At 40.7% G+C, this 21,310-nt stretch overlaps 1 protein-coding gene across 3 annotated transcripts in view; it reads right to left on the reverse strand.

Annotated features, from left to right (window-relative positions):
• Window positions 1-21,310, reverse strand: part of DIAPH3 (diaphanous related formin 3) — a 504,954-nt gene that overhangs the window by 177,658 nt on the left and 305,986 nt on the right. For all 3 annotated transcript variants that reach the window (XM_043504572.1, XM_038385982.2, XM_043504573.1), the window contains one exon: window positions 19,143-19,272. In XM_043504572.1, the coding sequence (XP_043360507.1) occupies window positions 19,143-19,272 (130 nt within the window). The remainder of the gene's footprint in view (window positions 1-19,142; window positions 19,273-21,310) is intronic.

Below are 21,310 nucleotides of genomic sequence, written 5' to 3' on the forward strand. Positions count from 1 at the left end.
TTATTTGTTCTCAATTACACAATTTCCTCACTATGATTAGTTGTACCCATTTTAAATAATCACTGCATTTTTTCCTCAAACATGCAGTATGCAAAGCTGAATATTCTGATTGGTTCTTAATGGGTGTCAGACAATCCAAAAGCAAGGTTTTGCATTAAAACCAAAAGTTTATTTTTAAATTACCTGTACTGTGAAAATACCACTCTCTCTTCTCTCTGATTAATGACTATATTAAGAAAGTTCAAGATATTTCCTTGCAATAAAGTTGCTTGCCTTAGCTTCACTCTTCTGAAGTAAAAAAACCCCTACTAATATTTACATGAAACAAGGAAAGAATTCGAATCCCCAAATATAGAGAAAATAGGGCTATTGAAGAGCTGAAAGAGAATTTCCTTTAAATAAACAAGCCAAATTTCTGACCCATTATTTTTCTCCCAATTCAGATCTGAAGCATGTTGTAAACTAAGAAACATTTGTTATTCTGCGGGAAAGTGCCCTGCCAATCAGAAGGGAACAACAGGGTATTTGGGAGAATGTTAAGAGGGATGAAATGAGGGGAGAGGAGAGATATAAAACATGAACAAGTTTTACTTGATCAGGAACAAAGCATGAATTGCCTTTCAATTGTCTGGCACCCTAGTTTACATTTGGAATATTTAATTAAAAATGTCAGTACAGTAATAAGGATAGTTCCTGATAGCTTGGTAAATCATATCCTGGGCTCATATGAATTCATGCAATCAAGGATATGGTTATCACATCATACACAGGAAGTAAACAAACTTTAGTAAACATTCAAATGTTCTTCATAACAATAATAAGATAGATTATAAATAATACTTGAATATTAGTCTGGAAATATTGACATTGTATAGTTTTTCATTATCAGCTTGTTACACTAATTACAAAACCTAAAATTATTTACAATACTTATTAGAATTTCATATATATTTTACCTATGCAGCTTTTGGGGGGAAATCCTGAGCCTACAGAAGTCAATGTGAATTTTGCCGTTGATCTTAGTGAGGTCAGTATTTCAACAACGGAGTCAAATGCAGAGATGGATAAACTTAGAACGGTTCATAATACCCAGAAGTGATCAGAACATGGGCCACATTCACTGGCTGCATATGCTTTCATAAAGAGCGGCAGTCTCCTTCATGAATTATTACCCCACATCTTCATCTCAGTGACTACGAAGTAATGATCACCAGTAGGTGGGCTGATGAATACCGGTAGTTAGAGACTAGAGCTCTGCTAAGTGTATATCTACACAAACTGCTGCTACACATAAAGTGCTTCAGTGAATAATCATAGAATATTAGGGTTGGAAGAGACCTCGGGAGGTCATCTAGTCCAATCCCCTGCTCAAAGACACTAGACATAGACACTACCTAGTCAATGGGAGGGCTTCTCCAGTCAGCACAGGTACTTCACCTCCCTGAGATCCAGTAGCTAGGTTGACAAGAGAATTCCCCCATTGACCTAGCGTTATCTACACCAGGGTTTAAATATGTCGCAGAGGAATATGGATTTTTCACACCCCTGAGTAATGTAGTTATACCGACCTAATTTCCTAGTGCAGACCAGGCCTCAGTATTAATGCTGACATGTGTGTGAATTAAGCTCCGTCTCTTCACAAATTTTAGAAGCAGGAATATAATAAGTTCATAGTTCAATGCTATGTTATAGTTCTACCTGCAGAAGAATGCAGTCCTTCAGGGATAGATACATAGTGAAGCAGATCGATCCAAGTAATCATCTCCTAGGAAAGCAATGTTTGATACGATACAGAGAAATTCCTCTGGCAAAGATTTAGGTAACCCTCCCAAACCATGAACATATCCAAGCAGGAGCTAGCTTGAATTATTCTGATATATCAAAACTTTTCTCAGGACTTCGTTGAATTTAGTGAAGGGATGGGAAAGAGAAAGGGAGGAAAGGTGTGAATGGCAACATCTCTCCTACAGAAGTCATGGAGTGGAAATATAGGGTCAGATTCTGTGCTATGTACCCAAAAGCAAAGAATCTGCAGTCCAGAACTTAAGCCACCTTTGCTACCTCTAAATCCCGAACTGTTCCAGGGCCTGGACAGCCCACTGACAATACAGACTAGGGGTAAGGTATGTGTGTGTGTGGGGGGGGGTGTCCTTCCCAGAGTGCTCTATTAAATAGAGTGCTGCTTGCAATCTCCGCAGCATTATGGGCAGCAGTCCAGCCCCTGGCATGCCTTTCTCACCTGCCTCTGGCACACACCTCATGCTGCACTGTGCAAATGTGACCTCTGGAGGCAGGCTTTTGACTATCTATCACAGTTCTTTTGCCAGGGGAATTGTACCCCAGAGGGTTATGTGGATTTTCAAGACCTGTTGCACCATTCTGACTCTTAAGTGGCATAAAAGGGCTGAAGAGTGAAGATCTTAGCCATAGGATCGATTCCTTCTCTGAAACAAAACAGAAGAGATTTGAACTGCTCCCTAGAAACAATGCTTCTCTTTAGACAACCACATTTTAGAAAAATGGAATCCAACACCTAGTGTAACAAAGACCACAGATGACACGAAATTAATTCTGCCAACCTGGTACTGCATTCACCTCTTCTAGCTCATGAATACTGGAAATAAATAAGATAGCACATAGAATAATTCAGAGAATGCCAAAATATATTATTGATATAGTACAGAAAAACAGAGCACACTAGGTATCTGAAGTAAAATATAGCTGCATAACTATGGAGAAGACTTATCTCGGAATGACAAAGGAATTAATACTAATAATTAAAAAATCTGCCATTGCCTGTTAGATAGTCTAGAGCGCCAACACAATGACGGGGATAAGTATTTCAGAGACAAAGAACCCAAAAAGGTACAAAAAAACCACCCCACAACGGCCTGAGATATCCATTAGCAGCAACATGATAGGAGCTAGTTGGATAAAAGTGAACGCATTAGAGGAAAGGGCCTGACAAAACAGAATTCACTTTCACTTTCTGCTAGGATAATCTTTTTCCTCAGGGACAACAAGGGGAGTGTATTCTTTTCAGGCTTTCCTGCTCTTTATCTCACTCTACCACTATCTATACCAAATGTTTCTAAAATCTTTACGAGCTCCCAAAGCTCTAACCACGTCACTCCTCTGAACCCCTGTGGTGGTTTGCCCTTGCCTTCCACATTCAGTTTATGCTTTTTCAATTTCAAAGAATTTTAAAGCTTCACAACCAACCTTCCCTGTGTCATTTACTCCCATCCCCCTTCCTGTCACCTAAAGCTCCTGTTAAGATTCCATTGTGAACAGTCCATTTGAGTACTACTTTCTCCCTACTTGTAGAGCTTCCTCCCCTCCATCTTTTGTCCACAAAATTATCTCATACTTCTCTCCTCACTCAAGTCACTGCTTAAAGTACAGTACCGTTCAACAATAACCTACCACTTATAGAATGTATATAGTCACTTTTAAAAAAATCAAACTTCACCACTTGAAAATTGGTCCTTCAACTTATATATTCTATATTTGAACAGCACTATCTAATTTATACTGTATATTCCTTGAGAAAAACTCTGTGGCTTCCACTTCATTTGTTGAGCATCAAACACATGGTTGAAACATTTCTTTGCTACCCTGGAGAAGTTCAGGGCTGTTGTAATAAAGCACAATCTTAACATTTTAACTGCCATTTAATGTGTTCACTTTTTAACTCATCTGCCATTTTCTTAATATTAAAGGTCTGATTCTATAAGAAGATGGAAAAAATTATGCAAAGTGGATTTTTCCGTTTGAAATAATAGAGTGATTCACTACACTATCATATTTTAAAATTATTAGTTACAAAATGGTGCAGTGTGTAAATGGTAACCTCAAGGATTAGAAATAATAAAAGGCTATTAGTCTTACATCCTGAAATAGCAAAGCATCATTATTTGTATGCTAAATGTTTAAAAGTAAAACAGAACCCTTAGATTCATAAACAAAAGGTAATTATTTCTGTTATTAGCACTAAGATACCTTTTGTTTACTCCACATTTCTCTATTATATAGCTACAATATAAATATTCAAGTTAGCTTATTTAAAAATAGTAATACTCTGCTCTCACCCAGTTCATTCACATATTGAAAACACTGTACAAACATGAACTTAATTAATTCATCACCATATCCCTGTGAGTCAGGAACAAGTAGCGTTATCCCGATTTTACAGCTGTAGAAACAGAGCAGTGAAAATGACATTCCAGGACTAGTACAGATTGAGAATAAATAATCAAGAGTTTTTGGTTCTCAGTGCAGTGATTAGCCACTAAACAACATTTTTATACAGAATGTAACTATTAGATAAATTTTCCAATTTAATTGTTTATTCTAAAACTCCCTGAAAGATTAACTTTTGCAGACTTCTATATTAACTCCCGATGTCAGAAGACATTAGAGGCAGATGGACAAGCATTCAAACAAAGATTTGGGTTCAAATAGTAAGGTTTTGGTTTCAAAATCAATCTCCAGCACTATGTATTTCAATATCAAATTATCCCACATAGTGAAATCCATGGAAATGGAGACTTTGTTAACTTGCACAAAAAGTACACTTTTCCTGTTTGGAGTTTAAGTTCAGCATTGAATGGTGTATTTATAATTGTATGTATATGTGTGCATATACACTGCCTCAGCCATGCTGTGGCAAAGATGAACTGGCTTAATCAGCTTTCAGCTTGAGGATAACCTTTGAAATGATCAGGATCAGAGGAAAAGCATACAGAAAAGCTGGTTGCTAGCTGAGGTGAAAGGAGCTGGTCAAGGAGCCTGGACCGAGGCCCCCTCAGAAGCACTACAGAAAACACTTCCTGTTGTCCCTTGCAGTGAACAGGTTGATCATTGCGATGCCCCAAGTTGCACAGAATGCTGAACTTCAGTGACCACTCATGACTCAGGTAAAAATTCCAGCTGAGATGGTCCGTGAGATGATTCTGGACCCCAGACAAGTGGTTGGCCATGAGAACGATACTCGCTTTAATGTAGAACTGCCACAGTCTGATCGCCTGTTGGCAGAGAATCCTGGAGTATGCTCTTCCTTGCCTTTTCACATAATATATTGTGGAGCTCTGGTTGGTAAATATGTGAACCACTAAACCCTTGAGGCAGTCTAAAAAAGTGTGACAGCCATTGTAGATTGCCCGAAGCTCCAGCACATTGATATGCAGTGAAGCTTCCTCCTTTGCCCATAGACACTGAACCTTCAGTGACCCCAAATGTGCTCCCCAACCTAACAGGGACGCATCAGTGACAACCGTCCTGGGTGGAAAGGGCTGTACGAAGGGAATGCTTTGACATACATTCCCCTGAACCATCCATCACTGCCAGGAGTGCAGACCAACTTGTCCAAGGAATGAAGGATCGGATGGTAAACTGTCTTCAGCCACATCTGAAGAGGGTGAAGGCAAATTGAACCACCTGCATGCATACAGACATATGGCCCAAAAGCCTCAGGCCTATACAAACTGTCATGGAAGGTTGCAACTACAGACCAAGACAAAGGCAGCAAATCATCTGAAAATGCTCTGTCTGAAAAAAAGCTCTAGAACTGGTAGAGTCTATTAGGGCTCCAGTGAACTCAATTTTCTGAATGGTTGACTTCCCAGTGTTTGGGATGAGACCCAGACAGTCGAGTAAGTATAGTGTAATGCAGTTGTGGGCAACCTGTGGCCTGCATATGGCCCATCAGAGTAAGCTGACTGCGAGCGACGAGACATTTGCGGACACTGATCGTCCATAGGCATGGCCCCTCGTAGTGACGGTTTGCCATTCCCATGAACCACCACAGAAATCTTCTGTGGCTTGGGAGAATTGCCATGTAGAAATAAGTGTCCTGAAGGTCCCGAGCAGCAAACCAGTCGTTCTAACATGGGGAGGAGAGTTGATAGGCTGACTGTTCAGAACCTCATCTATCTGATATATTTGTTGAGGTTTCAGAATTGAGAATAGGTGTTACCCCTCCTTTGGATTTGGGAACCATAAAAGTACCCGGAATAAAAATCTTGACCTCAGTGCTACAGAGAAAACTCCTCTACTGCTCCCAAAGCCAGTAAAGAGCACACCTGCTTGACAAGCAGTATCTTGTGAGACGGATCCCTGAAGAGGGACAGGGAAGAAATGAAGGGAGGGCGTGTGGAGAGGAACTGGATAGCATAGTCTGATCTGACAGTGCTTAGGACCCATATGTCAGTGGTAACTGAGCCCCAAACATTGAGAAAGCAAGCTAGTCTGTCCCCGAATGAGGCGATGAGGAAACAGGGCAATGGAAAAATGAACTGGACAACAGCTCTGAACAGACAAGTCAAAATCAGGGTTTTGGGGTATGGGGGGTAAGACATGTAGACTGGATGAACCCAGAACCCGAATTCCTCTGGGACCACTGCCTCTTTCTTGGGTAGTCCTGCTGTCTCAGAGGAGGGAAAGCTTGGTCAGAATGTTGCAGGCAGTACTGCTACTGATAATGATGACTGCCATGCTGGTGTCTTTGCACTGCTGATGTATACACCCTCAAGGAAGTAGGGTGGCCCTAGAATCCTTGAAGGAGTGCAAAGTTTCATCAGTTTTGTCCAAAAAAAAGGACTCGAGCATCAAAGGGCAAGTCCTCTATAGCCTGTTGCATGTCTGGAGCAATGCTCAAACTTTGCAGCCAGAATGTCCTTCTCATGGTCATCACTGAGGCTATCACTCTGGCGGAACTATCTACCACATCTAGAGCAGACTGCAGCGACATTTTGGCCATCAAGCAGCCTTCAACAACACATCTGAAATTCCTTCCTGGAGGTTTCAGGCAGCAGGTCTGTAAATTTAGACAGTCATTCAATTTACAAAATCGTATTTGGACAACAGTGCCTACTTGTTTCTGAATCCACATTTGCAGGGAGGAAGAGGTGTAGATCCTTCTACCCACTAAGTCTATCCTTGTCCTTGTCAGTGGACTTAAATCTGCCCTCTCAAACTCTGTCATTCACCACAATTATGACCAATGATTTAGGACATTAGTGCGAGTAAAGCTACTAAAACCCTTCAACAGGACAAAGTAATGATTCTCGAAACACTTCACAGTAGTGCTACATAGAATGTTTACAGGCTCTAAGAGTGCAATGTTAATAGAAAGGGCCACTCTCCCAAATGCAGATGGCTGCAGGATGTCCAACAACTCTTGGCTAGTCTCCACCTGGATTCCCAGGAAAGTAGTTAGGTGCTGCAAAAGGTCCTGGTAAGCCTTGAAGTTCTCAGGCACTGAATGCCAGGAAGTCTAACCGTCCAGGGTCAATGAAGAGACAGTTAACTATGTCGATGATGGTGCCTGTTCCTGAACAGGCACAATTCTGGAGTCTCTGCAAGACGGAGGAAAACTGGTGCCTGAACTTGCGGTGGAGTGACAGCCCCAGCCACTCAAGTTTCAGGTGATCTTGTCTTAGAGCAAGATGAGGAGTTTAACCTCCGTAACTGAAGAGCATCCCATAACTTGCATGGAGCATAAGGGTAAGAGATTGGTGGCCAGTACGCACCAGGCCAGGGGCTCCTGTCCCAATTGCGAGAAGAGTGCTGATCTCGACCTGGATGCCGAGAAGTCTCAGGGGATTCTGGGGATTAAGGTGGCACCAATCCCGAGGGTGTGAGCAACCAGTTCAACTCAGTCATCCAAAGTGAGGGAAGGATCCATGCTGACTGTGGAAATGGTGCAGCCAGCACCGTGTAACCCTCAATTGTCTCCAGGACTGGCAGCAGCATTGGTAAGGATGTCAGTGACAGTACCAAAGCTTCTGATGGTGCTGAGGTGTAGGGTGGAGAGCACCACCACGGTAACATTGGCAGTGCAAAAGTGCAGTTCTGCCAAGGAGTTTACTTGTGCCATGCCCAGCATCAGACTCACTTCCACAGTCTGCAGCAAGGGAACATCAGGATGCAGTTCCAACAGACCAAACAGTTTAGTGGCCTGTCCAGGCAGTGAGGCTGTGGATGCATAGACCTGGTGAAGTCCTGGATCAAATGAGAGCAGTGAAAGGCAGAGGAGGTTCACTGACACCTGATATTCCACTGATGTGGATACAGTCGGTGCCATCATCATCCTTGTTGGATCCTTTTGAATCCTTGCTGGATTCAAAAAGGTGGTGTGGGTGTGCTGCTCAATGGAGAAGGTTAGCTGGTAACAGAAGATGACAGGAAGGCATAGCTGCTCTGTGCCTACTTTTCTTCGGTCTTCTCACAAAAAAAACCCATGTGATCAGAAAACTAGCAAAGTTACAATAGACAATAAAGGGGGAGGGATGCAGATCGGGATAAGTAAAGAACTTAGATGTCAGTGATCTTCTGACCAGTTTGAATGAATTCACATCAGCGGGTCCTGATGCTATTCACCTGAGGGTACTGAAGGAATTAGCTGAAGAAATCTCAGAGCCACTGGCAATAATATTTGCAAACTCATGGATGACAGGAAAGGTCCCAGGAGACCAGAAAGGAGGAGCCAGGGAACTACAGACCAGTCAGTCTGAGTTCACTATCTGGGAAGCTACTAGAGAAAAGTATCTTATTATTTTCCCTTCTGTTTTCTGTGTTTGTGTCTTGTTTTGTCTGCTAGGAAACAGGATGGGACTTAAACAACAGCCCCAGCCCATCTCAACTAATATTTTCTCTTCCCACAAAAAAGGAAATTATTACCCAAGAGACTGTCAGACTTTTTTTTGTTTATAAAAATTCTCTATAGCTAAAGGGAAAGAAAATAAGTGACACTGTTAAAATGAAATCCTCATTTTATACTTCACATTTCAAATGCTTTAGCTATTTGTTCTTTTTTAATGAAAAATAAAAAGGTTTTGAATGGTGTTTGTGGACATAGAACTAAGCAAGTTGAGGCCTCTGGTCTGACTGTACTACTGCTGGTGATGGCTTATCTTAAGTGATCACTCTCCTTACAGTGTGTATGATAAACCCATTGTTTCATGTTCTCTGTGTGTGTATATCAATCTCCCCTCTGTTTTTTCCACCAAATGCATCCGATGAAGTGAGCTGTAGCTCACGAAAGCTTATGCTCTAATAAATTTGTTAGTCTCTAAGGTGCCACAAGTACTCCTTTTCTTTTTGCGAATACAGACTAACACGGCTGCTACTCTGAAACCAAGAAACCTTGTTTAACTATTTAGTGTTGCAGCATGACAGGGTAATGCTAACACATTTGACTCTCTGGGCCCATTTAGTCTATTGAAATTTACACAATGGGGAAGGTTCTTTCAACTGTATAATATATACAACATAGTTAAGTAAGTAAACACAAAGCTGAATAATATACATAGCAGCCTCAAGTACTTCTAATTATTTTTTTCTCAAGGACTCCATGTTCTTTACAGGCTTTCTAATCAGGCAAGCAACACTGCATAGGAAGAGTGAGCATTTCTTGGAAGAACAAATAGACTGCTACCACAGGGCTTTTTTTTTTTTCATCCTTAACTCCCTTCTGCATTGCCCAAGTTTTACATCATAATCTACATAAGAGCAATGGCCAATAGACTGATTATTGTTACACAAAGCAAAAGAGGTATTCTGATCGCTACTCTCAGATCATTTTTTGCAGGATACCCCAAGAGACTATCTGAGAAATGAAAAGGAGTACTTGTGGCACCTTAGAGACTAACAAATTTATTAGAGCATAAGCTTTCGTGAGCTACAGCTCACTTCATCGGATGCATCGGATGAATTGAAGTGAGCTGTAGCTCACGAAAGCTTATGCTCTAATAAATTTGTTAGTCTCTAAGGTGCCACAAGTACTCCTTTTCTTTTTGCGAATACAGACTAACACGGCTGCTACTCTGAAATATCTGAGAAATATCTGCCACTGGCACATTTCTTCATATTGTTCTTATAGGGAATGAACAAATTTTTTTTTTTATGCTTAACAGGCCTCTCTGACGTAAACTAGTTTTCACTTAGACAATGTGCACAATACAGAAGAGAGTTTACAGACTACACATTAAAACAAAACCTTCTTGGTTTCCAGAGCTGCTTTGTCACACTTGGATTCTGTGCTCTAAGGTATTGTCTAATTTTAATATTGACAATGAAAAGAAATCAAAATGGGAGTTAGTTTAATGGCTTCACAGATAAACTGGAACTGTAATGAAAATAATTAATAACCTTCTTTGATAACACAGTGACCTTTCCATCTTCTACGCATGATGTGTCTGTCTGACTTTGTCAAGTGTCAGCTCCTGAATATACATTGATATTAGAAACATTCAGAATAAGGTAGACCTCATACCAGATAAAAAGACGTAGGACAGGAATTCAGCACCTGAACGACCCCTCGTTCAGGCCTCTCAGGTCGCTGGGGAATGGGCCTTTCAAACCCTGTCCTCTCAATGATACTTTGGGTGGCACATTATTAAAGTAAATTGCTCTTCTCTCTGCAGTGTCCTAGCAAATGGTGTTCGCATGTGCCCTATGCAACAGACCAGATGCAACATTACTACTGTCAGCTGCAGCAGGGCATTTGGAACAGAGCTATTTTGTTTCTGGTCACTGTTCAGGGATCTCCTCTGCTTCCCCAATTGAGTTTTTGTGGGACTCTTCCAAGGGCAGACTCTTCAAACCCTTGAAAAGGCCTCCTCTTCCACTTTCCCCCCATACTCTTGATATTGTTACTGAGAATCATGATTTCCTCACCTGGAAACTGGTATCTCCAAATCCTAGACTATGGGGTCGTGAGTGCTTGGAGTATAATCAGAGTGAAAATTTTGTCTTCTTCTCTGCATCTCTTATTTCTTGTACTCTGGCAACTCTAGATGTTATTGTCGCTCAGATTAGAGATCCAAAATCCTGAATCATCCAAAAGACTGCCTTTCCTCTTCTTAAAACCTCTTGGATAGTACTAACCAGGAAAGGAAATGCTTTACCCAACATCAGAGAGTGTCTCTGTTGTATTTACACAAAGTATACTTGTTCAGTTTTTCAAAAGTATAGAGGTTTTAACCACAGATCTTCCATTAAATCCCAAATCAGCAATCATACCTATTAGGAGTGCTAAACTTTTGGAACCACCTAGAACAGGGGTTGGCAAACTGTGGCACGTGTGCCAAAGACTGCACGTGAGCAGATTTTTACTGGCACGCTGCTGCCAGCCGGGGTCCTGGCCGCCGCCCCCGCTCAGCCCGCTGTGTGAATGGAACCCCAGGCCGGCAGTGGGCTGAGTGGGGCCAGTGGCCGGAACCCCAGACCAGCGGCAGGCTGAGCTGCTCAATGTATTAAATTTCTCCCCAGAGGAATGCGCGACTTGAAGAGCACCAGGACTGGCAGCCGTAAGTAGTACACAAGTAGTAGTAAGTGGCATATTCCTATGGGAAGAAACTTAATAAACTACACCAGGGTAGGGAAGGCTGTGCCTCCCTAAACAGCTGGCCCACTTCCCACCCCCTGACTGACCCCCTCAGAACCCTCCACCCTTCCAACCCACCCCCAGCTCCTTGTCTCCTGACCGCCTCCTTCCAGGACTCCCCACCCCTATCCGCCCGCCCCCCCCCGGACCTTCCCTCCATCCAAGCCCTCCTGCTCCCTGTCTCCTGACTGCCCCGACCCCATCCACACCCCTGACCGGCCCCCCAGAATTCCCACGCCTATCCAACCACCCTGTTCCCCGTCCCCTTACCATGCCACTCAGAGCATCAGGGCTGGCAGCCATAAGTAGAACACAGTAAGGAGCACATTCCTATGGGGAGCAATTTAATACACTACTCCAGCCCGCTGGAGTTCTCAAAATCTGTTCTCTCACCCCTTATCAAAAATTACACTACAATTAGCTTAAAAACTTGAAAACTTTGTTTGTATATTACAGTAATTGTTAAAAAAGTATGTTAATAAATACATAGGTTTGATGAACCAAAGTAGTTGTACTTATGTGCCTATGCTTAATTTGTGTTTTTGATGATTTACCTTCTAAAAAAAATCTTTCATGTCTCACATCCTCAAAAAAGGTATTTCGCGCGCGTGCACCCCAGGTTAAGAACCACTGCACTGAACTGATAAGATCTGCATTTTAAATTATTTTTAGATGAATCTTCTTAAACATTTTAAAAACCTTGTTTACTTTACATACAACAATAGTTTAGTTACATAATACAGACTTATAGAGAGAGACCTTCTAAAAACATTAAAATGTATTACTGGCACGCAAAACCTTAAATTAGAGTGAAAAAATGAAGATTTGGCACACCACTTCAGAAAGGTTGCCGACCCCTGACCTCAGAGTTTTCTAATTCCTCTTCAGCCCTAGACTTCCACCCTTACGAAGGGCCTATGGTTCAGGAAACCTACTTTTAGGAGTGCTTAATCCTTCTATTCTGTTCGCATTTTTATATTGTGCATCCAAGTTACTGTAGGACAAGTAACTGTCCACATGCATTCTACTTCTGGTCATCCACAAGCAGTGAGCTCATGTCCACAAAATGGGTGTTCAAAATAATAAAACAAGGACTGCAGGACATCTCTGCCAAAGCAGGTATCAGATCTGAAGCCCTCTATCAACGAACTGTGCTGGGTACAGATGTGAACTGCTCCACAAATCTCTGAGATTGGAACACCTCTTAGGAAAGCTATGGAAGCCATTTGTGCTCTTGTGAAGTGGCTGAACTGCGAGGTGCAAGATTGTGTGATCCCCTGAGAGGATGATGAGCCAAAACAGCTACCAAGTAGACTCTTATGAAGTGAATGGAAAGTCCCAAATACTTCAGGGCAACAAGTAATCTAAAATAATGGCTGCTGGGGTCCCGAATGGTAACAGGTGCTTCTGCATACCCCCAGACAGTCTCTTCTATTTTGCTGCATAAGTCAGTCCAGTGGAGTCCTTTCTACTACAAGCCAGAATGTTTTGAACTTCTGTGGAGCAGGTTCTGTCTATGGCCATCACCCCACCAGCATCTAGTTTGTGAGTTGCTACAATGTTGTGTCCCGGGGGGGGGGGGGGGTTTGAATCTGAGCTTTGGCTTGCATGAGATCATCAGCATGACCTGGACACATGATTGGGGGCTGAGTTGACAGGGTCATGAGGTCCGAGTAGCAGAAATGCCTGGGCCATGCTAGGGCAATCATTATCATCTGGGTTGTATCGTGTCAGTTTTCTCAGGATCCTCAGTATTAGTGAAGTAGGTGGGTAAGCCTACATAAGCCCTGATGTCCAGGGGATGAGGAAGATGTCCAGCAAAGATCCTTGGTTGAATCCTCCTCTGGAGCAAAACATGGTTTTGATCCATGACAAAGTGGTCTGTCCTCGGCTGTCTATGACAATCAGGGTCCAGATATCCAGAGAGAGAACAGAAGTTCTGATCTCCAAGAATAAGTAACTGAATCAACCAACTGAGAAGTGTCATTTGTGAAAGATGTCTCCTAATACTGAGGCTTTGAATGACCACTCAGGATTGTCAGAATATTGTCTGTTAGGGTGTTCTGCAAACTTGGAAGATGTAAGGCCAATAGTATGATCTGATAGCTGATGCACCAGTCACACAGCTGGATTGCTTTCTGATACAGTGGTGACGGACATATTCCATTTGCTTGTTGATGTCATACATTGCTGTAATATTGTCTGTCGGTACTTAGACTCTGGTCACTTGAAGCATGGACAGGAATGCTGTGCATGCTAGGCGAACTGCGCTTAGCTCCAGGATATTTATATGGAGATTCATTTCATGAGGAGACCAAAGCCCTTGTGTCTGCAGATGAGACAAATAAATTCCCCATTCAAGAATGGATGTATCCGTTATCAGAGGTAGTGAGGGCACTCCACTGCATCTTCCATCAAACTAGTGGGAAAGAAGACTTTTTGAGGAAGTGTGACCAACCTATCAGTGTGGTGTCTGCCTGGTAGATATGCTTATCTCAAATACCCTTTCATGGAGGGACGGTGAACTCTGTCAAACTACTTCCCCTCGGTGCATTAAGTTGTTTGTCCCATATGTCTAAAATACATCGTAAATGATGCATTTGGGTGAGCCTGTAGTTGAGTGATGAAGTGAATAGTGAGGAACTTGTCCTGTGGTAGATAGGACTTCACTACTGTGGAGTCTAATACTGCCCCTATTTACTTTATGCTTGGCGATGGAGTAAGAGTGATTTTTTGTCTGTTGGATCTGAGACCTAGAGCAGTGAAAAGCTCCAAAGTTTATTTCTAGAGGATTTTTCACTTATCAAGGCAACCATCCCTGAAGAAGTCAGTCACTGAGATACAGATAAATCTGTAACTCTTGTCTACTTAGTGAGCTGGCATGACCACCAGAAACTTGATGAATACACTTTGAGCTATGGAGTGTCTGAAGGGAAGCACCTGTATTGATAATGAGACTTTCCCATGAGAAGTCTGAGGTATTTCCAGAGGTCCGAGTGAACTGCTATATGGAAATAGGCATTTTTCAAGTAGTCTTGAAGATCCAAGGTAGGGGTTATAGAGGCTAGAGTCAAGCATCGTGAAATTGAAATGATAGATGAATTTGTTATTCATCTGTGTAGAATGGAACACCAACCTCTTTTCTTCACTAGGAAATAATAAGAGTAAACCCGTGCTGCGCTAGAACTCCAGAGGTACTTCTCCCCACTGCTCCAAGATGCAGAACAAAGTCTACCCCGTTTCTAAGCAATATCTCATGAGAAAGGCCCCAGAAGAGTGATGAAGGAGGGTGAGGGGGTAGGAAAGAAATTGATAGAATATTCTTTGTTCAAGATCTCCTGGCCCCACTGAGGTTATCCAGTTCTGGGCCTCTCAAAAACAAAATTCCAGAAGGGGAAAGAAGAAAATAGATCCTGCCTTTCTATGTGGCTCTCAACAGCACTGTCTCACCTGCTGATAGAAGTTATTGTAAGGTGTGTGGACCAGAAGGAGGCACTGGGCCTTCCTTAGAACCTCTACCTCTTCCTTGGAGCCTCAGATAATCTTTGTGGGCCATAGTAGTAGTAGGAGAATTGTCTCTGCCTAGGATAATTCTGAGGTCTGTGTTGTATTCTCTAGGTGACTGGGGGTGTACATCCCCATAGAGAATAAGGTGGCTCAAGAGTCCTATAATACATGCAGAGCCTAGCGAGTATGGATATTGAAAAGATCACAGTGTGAAGGGTTGAATCACAGAAACCTCCTTGGGGACTGCCGCCTGATGTGCTGAGACTACCCCGAGCCTGTTTCCCCGGGAGCTTGGGACTTCAGTGCCCTGCCTGGTTTAAGACAGATATGCTAGCCTGCTGCTAACCAAAACCCAGGTCTGAAACACATCCCCTAACAGCTGCAGGCTTAACTGAAAAAAGTTTAAGAAGTGTTCCTGCCTCCCTCTCTGTTCTCTTCTGCAAGAGCCGCCGGTGTAGTGACTTGTAGGTATAACACGAGGAATTAGCCGTTAGGAGGTGGTTTGGGTTAAATGTTGAATATACATGTTAAAAATTTGCTCATTTTTTAGTTTGCTGGTAGTTCTGAAATATTGAATAAATTAATTTCGGGTGAAATTAAACATTTAGTTTTGGTTTTGTTTTGTTTAGTTTGAGCATTTTTTTAACTTTTTTTAAAAAATAAAATTGAAAGAAGGGCAAAATGAAAACATTTTGAATTTAAAAAAAATGAAATGTTTCATTTTGAAAATGTCAAAACAAATTGCTTGGACTTTTTGGATTTTTCCCCCCTCTGCACAAACAACTTGGTGAAAGAGACATGAACTCATACAAGTTTCTGGTATTGACAAATCTGAATTTTTTGCCAAAAATTGTTTCAGCCAAAAAAATTCACTCTGCTCTACTCATTATTTCAGTGCAATTTAATAAGAAAGAATGCTGTGGTCTGCAAGGTGCATAGTTTAATAAACCTGATTACTATTTGTTAAGTAAAAACACAATTTGATAAATCTTTAACCAATAAGACCTGCGTAGGTCAAAATCAATTTATTAAAATTTGAGAAAAATAGTATCCATCTTTAAAAAGACATAACATAAGAAAATATTACGACATTGAGAGGTTCAATAATAACAAAAAATGATTTTCTCTGCAGTACTAACAGCGAAGTTGCAAGCAATTATCTTTCAGAAAAACAACAGCTCTAATGAAGTATAGTTTTGGAAACTGTCATATGAGTAAGCTGTAATGAATGTTCCCCCCTACAGATCTAGGAGTACCTAACAACCAGGACTTGTTATGTCTCAAAAAAAATATATATATGAGTAGCCACTCATTGAACAGACTTTCAATATTTCAAAAGCAGAAATTTTTGATCACCACGTAACGGAAAAGGGAGCTAAATCCTCTCAAATAAATTAACACTGCACTATCTACTCTATGTATGCCATATTTAAAAATTAGATCTAAAAATCTCCATTCAGTCTTTAATAAAGAAATGACTTGCTTTTTTGTTATAAAATGTCTAATTCACAGTGTAGGAAAAACATTACAATTTATACAGTGCTATGAAAACACACACAGATTTGATAACTAAAAGACAGGGTTACTTCTCCCAAAACTTTCCAATATATGTTAATGACTTGATGAATGATACGTATAAGCTCTGCAATGATCTGGGATGTACTTAAAAAAATAAAAACTGAGATTACCTTGTAAAAAAAGAGAGAGAGAGAGAGAGAGAGAGAGAGAGAGAGAGAGAGAGAGTGAACAAACCTACTATTGTTCTTTTAAGACAGCGTTTCTCAGACTGTGGGTCAACCTCAAGTGGGTCATGACCCTGTTTTAATGAGGTTGCCAGGGCTGGCTTAGACGTTCTGGGGCCTGGGGCCGAAGCCCAAGCCCCACCACCGGGGCTGAAGCTGAAGCCCAAGGGTTCCAGCCCTGGGTGGTGGGACTCATGTTACAGGCCGCCTGCCTGGAGATGATGCCGTCGGGCTTTGGCCTTCCCACCAGGGTGGTGGAGCTCAGGCTTTGAATATTCCCCCACCCGCGGCAGCAGGGCTCAGGCTTCAGTCCCTCCTCCTGGGGTCATGAAGTAATTTTTGTTGTCAGAAGTGGGTCATGGTGCAATGACATTTGAGAACTGCTGCTTTAAGAGACGGCAATGGAATAAAACTGAGTAGGGGGAAAAAAGCACAACACTGATGCAGCCAACAAAGCAAGTAGCAAAGGAATGAGGAAAAAAATGAACTGGCCGCTGAGACACAGATTGAGATTGATAATCTAAGGAAAACCAGCATATATAGTATAATCTCACTCTTATAATTTGTATTCCTGACACACAAAACTCAGCCTGTCACCATGTGATTTTAAGTACCATCTGAACAACACCATCAGATGACTTTGCGAGTCAAATCAATTGTAAATGAACACTCCTACACCATTCAGAGATTGTTTTTTTAAAAAAAAACAAAACATCAGCCTTTGCAACACAACACAAGAAAGATGTGGAACAATATGGTTTTAAGAGCCTAAGTAGTAGGCACTAGGTTGCAAAGCCTTGGCAAGTGAGTTTGAACTACATTGTCACCAATATGCTACTCAGTTCTATATTTTTTAAATCAAATCCAGATGTTGGATTCTGCTTATTCCTTTCCAGTGTCTCGTGGCCATAGGGATGGATGAGGACTGACCTAGCTAAAATTAATCCACAAAAGAAGGAAGTGATGCTGTAAACTGGGTGATGGCTGTGCCATATACAGTGGGTGCTTGCCAAACTTTTGTCAATTAAGTCAACAGCATGGGAATCATACTTGATTCATTACTGAGAGACTCACCTCCTCAGTGTAGCATATCTCTATTAGGCTATTTTGCTAATGCTCCATACTTTGTCATGGATAGCCATTTGTTTCTGGGTGTAATCCAAGTTGTTGATTATCATCTTTAATACTTATGGCCTCTCATGCTGGTTAAAACCTTCTGTTTTTGTGATATTATATGTAAAAGTCTTCTGCTGCTTAGATTGAGATGTACAAGATGCTATGCTATATAATGAGGCGTGTGACAAAGCTCTGTCCTTGCCTCTGTGGGTCCCGCATTTCCTGGCGGATTTCGCTCACTGTGACCCTCCACGTAATCCTTCTTTCTCTAGAGACAAGAGTCACGGTCTACTGAGCCATTTTCACCATAAGCCAGCGAGGGAGGTGAGGAGAAGTTATCCTTCCTTGCACAGCGTCTGTTGTCTCCCAGTCTCAGTGATTAATCAGGGGACAAAGATGGGGGGGAAGCCCAGGCCCACCCTCTACTCCGGGCTCCAGCCCAGGGACCCTAATAGTATCAGCTATGGTAGCTGACCTTTTAGAAACATGACATGTACAATTCCCTGGGCTACTTCCCCCACAGCAGCCATCACTTCCTCAAGCTCCACTTCACCTTACCTCAGGGCCTCCTTCCTTGTGCCTGATATGGTGTGTACTACTCAGCCTCTCCAACAGCGCAACTTCCTCCCACAGCTCCTGACATGCACACTCACCTGACAAATTGGGAGGCTTTTAACTAGTTTCAGCCAGCCCCTGATTGACTTCAGGTGTCCCAATCAACATAGCATTCTCCCTGCCTTCTGGAAAGTTCTTAATTGGCCCCAGGTTCTTAATTGACCTGGAGCAGCTTCCTTTTCACTTAACCTGGTACCAGGGATTTGTTTAGCCTGGAGCTAATATATCTATCTCCCACTACTTTTCTATAGCCATCTGGTCTTGCCCAGTCACAGGCGGCAAACTGGAATTTATGTTCCTTGGCTTCCAGTACTACTGTTGCATGAAGAATTTATAGAAAGGAAAGAAAACAGGAAATTTCTATGATTAATGTTTTTTGTTTTTATTAGACTGATTACATGATAAGCTTTTCAGAACTACTGTGTTAAATTTGGAAAAGTTTAATTGCAGTTGATTTTTATGATAAAAAGATCAGAAGATTAAAGTAGTTTGAGGTTTGTTCATACAAAATAAAAAATATAAATCTATTTTGATACCATGAACATAGGGTATACGCCAGAAACTGTTTTGGGGACTATCTTAGAGCTCTTCTATTTTATTATTAGAGATAGTAGGCATATATCTGAAAGTTCAACTGATTGACCAACATAGTATGTTCATCAGATTATTAAATGTGCTATTTAATGTTAGCTTTCAATTAAAATAAATGTAAATTGTTAGTTACAGGCATTAAAGTGCCATCAAAATTAAAATTTTCATTTAATAATACAAACCTTTACTAGCTTTGTCTAAATGCTGCAAATCTTCAACAAAATTCAGGACATCAGGATACTTCTCCTCACATATTTCAACCAGAAAATGGAGCAAAGTTGTTTTCTGATCTGCTGACTTTGTGTCCTTTAACTAGAGAAGTAAAAAAAAAAAAAAAAAAACAAAACATGATGGGAATGAGAATGGTTTGAATTATTCTTACATGCAATGTACTTTAACAACTCTGAATGTTATGAAGATAAGAGCCAAGCTGTTAAACTAATGCAGCTTTACGTAAGCAAACCGTAACGTGATTGCTTGGCTGTTTTTGTTGATTTATTTTGGCTGGTTAAAATTTAAAGTAGATTCTAAATACAGACCAGTTTCACACTTATCTACCAAATATTTGTTTTCTTTCAATGAAAAGTAAAAGAGTATGCTAAGTTATAAAATATGAAGCTCAAAACACTTAAGATGTATTTAAATGTCTTCAGAAATGCAAGGGCTGAAATATATTAAAGCACAAGAATGGTATGCGGTTACCAAGATGTTTGTAATTTTTTTTAAAATGAAAAGAACGAGATTCCAATAACCAACTTATTCATTTCCAATCTTGAACAATTATATATAAAAATATTGTTCCACATTGGCTATTTACATACGCATATTAACACCTACAGATGTGAATCCATGTATAAGCTCTTTTCCGCTCCTCACTGGTGGAAAAAGTTTCTTCTTAAGCATCATTTTAATTTGGGAATAGGATCTGCCTTAAGGCTCAAAGGAGACCAACTGAGTCAAAATTTTGGTAGCCTATGAGGATCCCCCTCCACACACACAATATATATATTTAGCATATATTGATCCAACTGAAGTGCAAGTGACTCAGTGTCCTTAAATCATGTGCTATACATGATATACACTGGATGCATTAAAAAAATTCCAGTTTTAGAGATATTACCATTTTCAAACATATTCCATATTCTGACATTGGAGAAGGTCATTAGAACTGGTATTATCTATAAAACCAAAATGAACTTTAAGTGTGCCCACTATATATAAATTACATTAGTTTTCAACTCTGTTTGACAAAAAACAATAATCCAATTCACAAAAGAATGGGTAGTTAACTATGTATTTACAGAACAAACAGTCTTCAGGAAATTCCAGCTAAGGACAGGTTAACTCTCTCCTAAATCTAAACTGTTTGGTTTTTTAAAGGAGGGATATTAACAAGACAGATGAAAGAAATAAACTCCATTAGCCCATAAGTAACATTAGATGATAGGATGAAATTCTGGCCCTATTGAAGTCAATAAGAGTTTTTTCCATGGAGTTCAATGGGGCCAGGATTTCACTCATGAATCTTAGAAAAGGATAAACAAGCACTGTCGCTGGTCTGTTTCAACTGATTTTTCCCTCGCATGAGCCAAACACGGAGACTTCATTGAAGTCAAGTAGTAATAAGTAATAAGTCAAGTTGCAACAAAAATTGTATTAAGAGCCTAATCAATTCTCAATAGAGACAATAGCAGTGGAGGACATTCCACATCTCACAGGATATGCTTATTATTAAGAACTGAAGCACACAAAGTTTTCGAAGTATAAAGCTTTATCTCCAAAGTCTTTAAGCAATGAAAAGTGAAATGAAAAATGAAAACACTATACTAAAAATCACACTTTTTCCTATGCGTGTTAAAAATAGCAGCAAAAATTATTGTAATTGAAACATCAGAATACAAAAAATCTACATCAACTATGGTTTATTTTGTGCATTTGATTATATCATATATAGTCAGTAGTTTTTCCTGTTTGTGGTTCTTTTACACCCCAAAGGGAAGAACAATGTTTAAAAAAATAGGAAAGTAACTTTATAAAAATTACAACATGTTGAAAGTGTCCCTTTAATTTCTTAATGAAAATATGTCTGCAGACAAAACTCACAGACAGACAGATGTCCAGGTATGTATAGATCTAAACTAAAATACTAGCTTAGTTCCACAAACAGTTTTGCATCTCTGCAGGTTGAACCTTAGAGAGAATGTATATAGTTCAGGCACAGAACCAGTTTTTAAAATACTTTAAACTTAGTTATTTTTAATTAGCCTAGAAACCACTCTTTATTAAGAACTAGACATCTTCATATTTGCACATTTTAAAACATCAAAATGGTACCGAGACTCAAATCAAA

This window comes from Dermochelys coriacea, chromosome 1, assembly GCF_009764565.3.
Source record: "Dermochelys coriacea isolate rDerCor1 chromosome 1, rDerCor1.pri.v4, whole genome shotgun sequence".
In the NCBI taxonomy this organism is placed as follows: Eukaryota; Metazoa; Chordata; order Testudines; family Dermochelyidae; genus Dermochelys; species Dermochelys coriacea.